Raw genomic sequence first — 4,669 nt, 5'->3', positions numbered from 1 at the left:
GTTGTTGTTGTTCGCGTTGTTGTTTTCAATGCTACTGACTTTGTTGCTGTTGTTGAGGTTGTTGTTGATAATGTTGTTATTTATGACGATGTTGAGATTGTTGTTATTGTTGTTGATGTTGTTGTTCATGACGAGGTTGTTGTTGTTAATGTTGTGCCTCTTTTGTAGTTCAAACATTGAATGATCTATGCTAGAGCTATTAATACAAAGTTGTTTTGTTGTTGTTGTTGTTGTTGCAAGTGTTGCTGATGTTGCCGTTGTGGTTGTTGATAAAAGTGTGTTGTTGTTGATAATGTTGTTGTTGCTACAACCAGAAAACATGTTGTTGTTGTTGTTGTAAAAGTTGACGTTGTTGTTATTACAAATGTTGTTGATGCTACAATAATTACTCATCAATTGTTTGTTATCATTATTGTTGTTGTTGTTGTTGCTGTTGTTTAGAAAAACAGCGTTATTTGTGCATTTGTTGCTAACGGTATTGAAGTTCTTAATGGGATTATTATTATTATTATTATTGTTATTATTATTATTATTGTTTTTGGTGACGTTGATGAAATTATTATTCTTTGTAGATAAACATCCCACGGCAGTGATGCCGCCATTTTGTGGCGAGTGAGCGATATTAAGACAACAACCATCAGCTCCAGCAAAACCATTAACAACAACATTATTACTGTCATTGTTGTTGTTGTTATTGTTGTTGTTGCTGCCATTTTTAGCGTTTTTGGATTTCCCGCCTTTTGTAGTTTTCCCGCCACTACCAACAGCACCGAAACCGCCAGCGATGTTACAGTTACTCAAACCGGAACCGCTAACCGCATGGAAGGCGGCATTGAAGTTCAGACTGGTATTCATACGGTCCATACCGACGACATTCGGCATTGAACCGTTAAAAATATTCGGTAGCTGAGTGGGCATGCTGCTGCTGCTGCTGTGGTTGGTGCCGCTACAGATGACGCCACCGATCTCGTTCAGTTCTCTAATCTGTTGAATCTCTTTTTTCGATTTCATGCGTCTGTTCTGGAACCAGATTTTGATCTGTCTCTCAGTCAGGCAGAGTGAGTGGGCAATCTCTATTCGGCGTTTTCTGGTTAGATATCTGTAAATGTGTGTGTATGTATGTGTGTGTGTATGCGCGTGTTTTGTTTGTTTGCCTGTGTGTTTGTATGTGAGCGTATGTTTGTTTAAAGCCGCTGTTGTGTGTCCTTTGGTTATATTTTGTGTGTGTGTTGAATTTTAAATCTACACATGTTTGCGAGTTGTTTTAAGATATGGTTGTCAACTTCATCATCGTCGTCATCATCATCATTCTCATCATTGTCATCATCATCGTCGTCATCATTATAACCTATTGAATTGAAACTCCTTTTCCAGCTCTAATGTCTGGTATCTGCTGTAAGTTTGCCTCCCCCTACGTCTCTGAGAAGAATTCGGACCTGAAGATGAAGATGATGATGAGGAAGATGATGATGAAAATGATGATGAAAATGATGATGAAGATGATGATGAAGATGATGATGAAGTTAGAAATATCGACGATGATGGCTGCCGTGATGATGACGACAAAGTTGATGATGGTGGTGGTGGTGATGATGAAGATGATGATGATGGTGGTGGTGGTGATGATGAAGATGATGATGAAGATGATGATAATGAATATATTCAGTTACAGAATCCATATATATGTGGTCCAAATGTGCCTTTTAAATTTACTGAAAAAAAAATGAAATGTTTTTATCTCAAGGAATGTCTATAAATATTTACGATATGTTTATCGCTTCTTTGACGCTGGTATTAGTAGTAGTAGCAGTAGTAGTAGTAGTAGTAGTAGCAGTAGTAATAATAGTAGCAGTAGTAGTAGTCGTCGTAGTAGTAGTAGTAGTAGTAGTTTGACGAATTTGAGTTGTGTTAGTAGAAGTATCATTCTTAGTAGAAGTAATAAATGAAAAACTTTCAGTAAATCGTCGCTACGAATGCCACTTCCGTGGCTACACCTACTTTTTTGCTGCTACTGTGGCTACTGCTTCTACTACCACCACTACTACTACTAGTAGTAATAGTAATGGGACTTTATAATATATTTACCATGACAGGCTACGCCAGCCCTTGGAGAGTTTCCTTGAAATATTACTTAAATATGGAGTGTAGTGTGTGTGTGTGTGTGTGTGTGTGTGTGTTGGTAGTGTGTGTGTGTGTGTGTGTGTGTTGGTAGTGTGTGTGTGTGTGTGCATGTGTGTGTGTGTGTGTGTGTGTGTGTGTGTGTGTGGTGTGACATGAATATTCATTCATTTACTAGGTTATTTGTGTTTGTTCATACATCAATTCGTTCATTTATTCAATCGTTCATTTGTTTATTAATTCATTCATTTATTCATTCATTCGTTCATTCGTTCGTTTGTTCGTTTGTTCGTTCATTCATTCATTCATTGTTGTTTTACTCCATTCATCGTTGTTCTTCGGACAGGAATTGCTCTCTGAATATGTATATATGAATATTTACGAGTATACAGATGAATGGATGGACGGATGGATGAAAAAATATGTAAATGAATGAACGCCTAAACGCATCAACGACTGAATGAATGAATGAATGAATGAGTGAATGAATGAATGAATGAATGAATGAATGAATGAATGAATGAGTGAATGAATGAGTGAATGAATGAATGAGTGAGTGAGTGAGTGAGTGAGTGAGTGAATGAATGAATGAATGAATGAATGAATGAATGAATGAATGAATGAATGAATGAATGAATTAGTGAATGAATGAATGAATGAATGAATGAATGAATGAATGAATGAATGAATGAATAAATGAATGAATGAATGAATGAATGAATAAAAGTATAGATAGATGAATAAAGATTTAAATGAATGATTGATTGAATAATTGACAAACTACAAAATGAACAAGTGAACAAATGAGATAAATTAAAGGACGAACAGAAAAACAAACAAATGAATGAATGAATAAATGAATAAATGGATGAATGAAAGAACGAATGAACAAACGAACTAGCAAACAAATGACTAGACGGATGGATGAATGTTTGAAATAGCTAATTCGCGGCTTAAATGAATGGCGATAATCTGCACACTGAATATAAAGCAATGCTTAAAAATGTTGGACAAATAAAAATAATAAAAACACTACTACTACTACTATCACCACTGCTACTACTACTACTACTTCTACTACTACTACTACTTGTAACTACAGCAAGAGAAAAAGGAAATCCCAAGAAAAGCGCCAAACAATATTCAAACTATTGAATTCAAACTGACCCTTACCCTAACCCAGCAACCAGTTAAAAGACTACGCGTAAAAGCTGCAGAAACCGATCAAGAACTCTGTGGCATTGGTCAAAACTTTTCTATACCAAACCAAACCAAACTAACCGAGAAATCATTCAATCTCAAACATACTAACCATACTCACGCATATATGTATTGTACATACAAACAATTCACTTGTATTCGGGCAATATCATACCAACATGCACTCATAACTAGTTCACGAAACATTCTACTGCATGCTCACATGAGCCATTCATACAACATGCGTGCCAAGAAAACATACAAAATATACACATACATATATTTTTATACAAACGTATGTATGTTTTTATGTTCACACGAAACTTGTTTGCGTGTCGAATGATACAAATACCAAAGATACAAAAGTGTGAATGAACAAACCAATAGATGGATGAGTGATCGAATTAACGAGCAAGTGAGCGAATGAATGAACGACAAAATGAATATTCATTGATTCTACAAATGAAAAATTTATATTAGTTTTTTTTGGTCAAATATCTTTAAGACAGTTAAAAACAAATGCACGCATTCATCTCAACCTAAAAAACATAGAAACAAAAAAAACATACAAACTAAAAATATACAAACAAAAAAACATACAAACATACAAACAAACATACACACACATACACTGTATAATTTGTAGCTTAGTTTTTTTTTGTTGGTCGTTGCAAACCATCGATAAGCTGAACCAACCATTCATCAACGTGTATCCAGAAAACATACAAACTTACTGTGAACGTGTTTGTTCGCATGTTTGTTTGTTTGTTTGTTTGTATGTTTGTATATTTGTGTGTTTATGTTTTTGTTTGTGTGTTTATGTTTGTAAGTTTATGTTTGTTTACATTTTTGTCTGTATAGGCATATGTATATGCGTTTTCAAACAAAAATGTTTACATAAATAAAACATACCAACATACACGCACAAGCATACAAACATACAAACAAATATACAAACAAACAAAAACATTTAACAAAAAACTGAGAAAAAATGTAAAAATTCTTAATACAAATAATTTGTCAGACATTCAAACATGCAAAACTCTATGGAGGAAACATACAAATCAACATTAGAGACAGTTGACTACTTTGCATACTAACATACAAACACGCGCGCATACATACACATACATACACATACAAACACACAGATACATACATAAACACACACCGACATATACAGACACGTACATGTATTTATATATCCTTACACACATACAAACACACATACAAACCTGTACAAACATAGATACAAAAACAATACAAACGATGTATATTGTGTATGTATATAGAGAAACAAACATATACATCTGCCTGCGTAGATGTTGTATGATGGATGCCACAGTTTTTT

General features: G+C 34.4%; 1 protein-coding gene across 1 annotated transcript in view; it reads right to left on the bottom strand.

Annotated features, from left to right (window-relative positions):
* Positions 1–4,073, bottom strand: part of HELRODRAFT_183449 (hypothetical protein) — a gene marked incomplete at both ends in the record, with an annotated part of 6,670 nt that extends 2,597 nt beyond the window's left edge. Inside the window, 5 exons of the mRNA XM_009012484.1 lie at positions 40–159; positions 475–1,099; positions 1,349–1,436; positions 2,086–2,130; positions 3,995–4,073. Of these exons, the coding sequence (XP_009010732.1) occupies positions 40–159; positions 475–1,099; positions 1,349–1,436; positions 2,086–2,130; positions 3,995–4,073 (957 nt within the window). The remainder of the gene's footprint in view (positions 1–39; positions 160–474; positions 1,100–1,348; positions 1,437–2,085; positions 2,131–3,994) is intronic.
* Between the last annotated feature and the right edge of the window lie 596 nt (positions 4,074–4,669).

The sequence above is a fragment of the Helobdella robusta genome (genome assembly GCF_000326865.2).
Source record: "Helobdella robusta unplaced genomic scaffold HELROscaffold_108, whole genome shotgun sequence".
Lineage (NCBI taxonomy): Eukaryota > Metazoa > Annelida > Clitellata > Rhynchobdellida > Glossiphoniidae > Helobdella > Helobdella robusta.
Note: the sequence above shows the minus strand (reverse complement) of the source record. Positions and strands in the feature narration are given on the sequence as shown.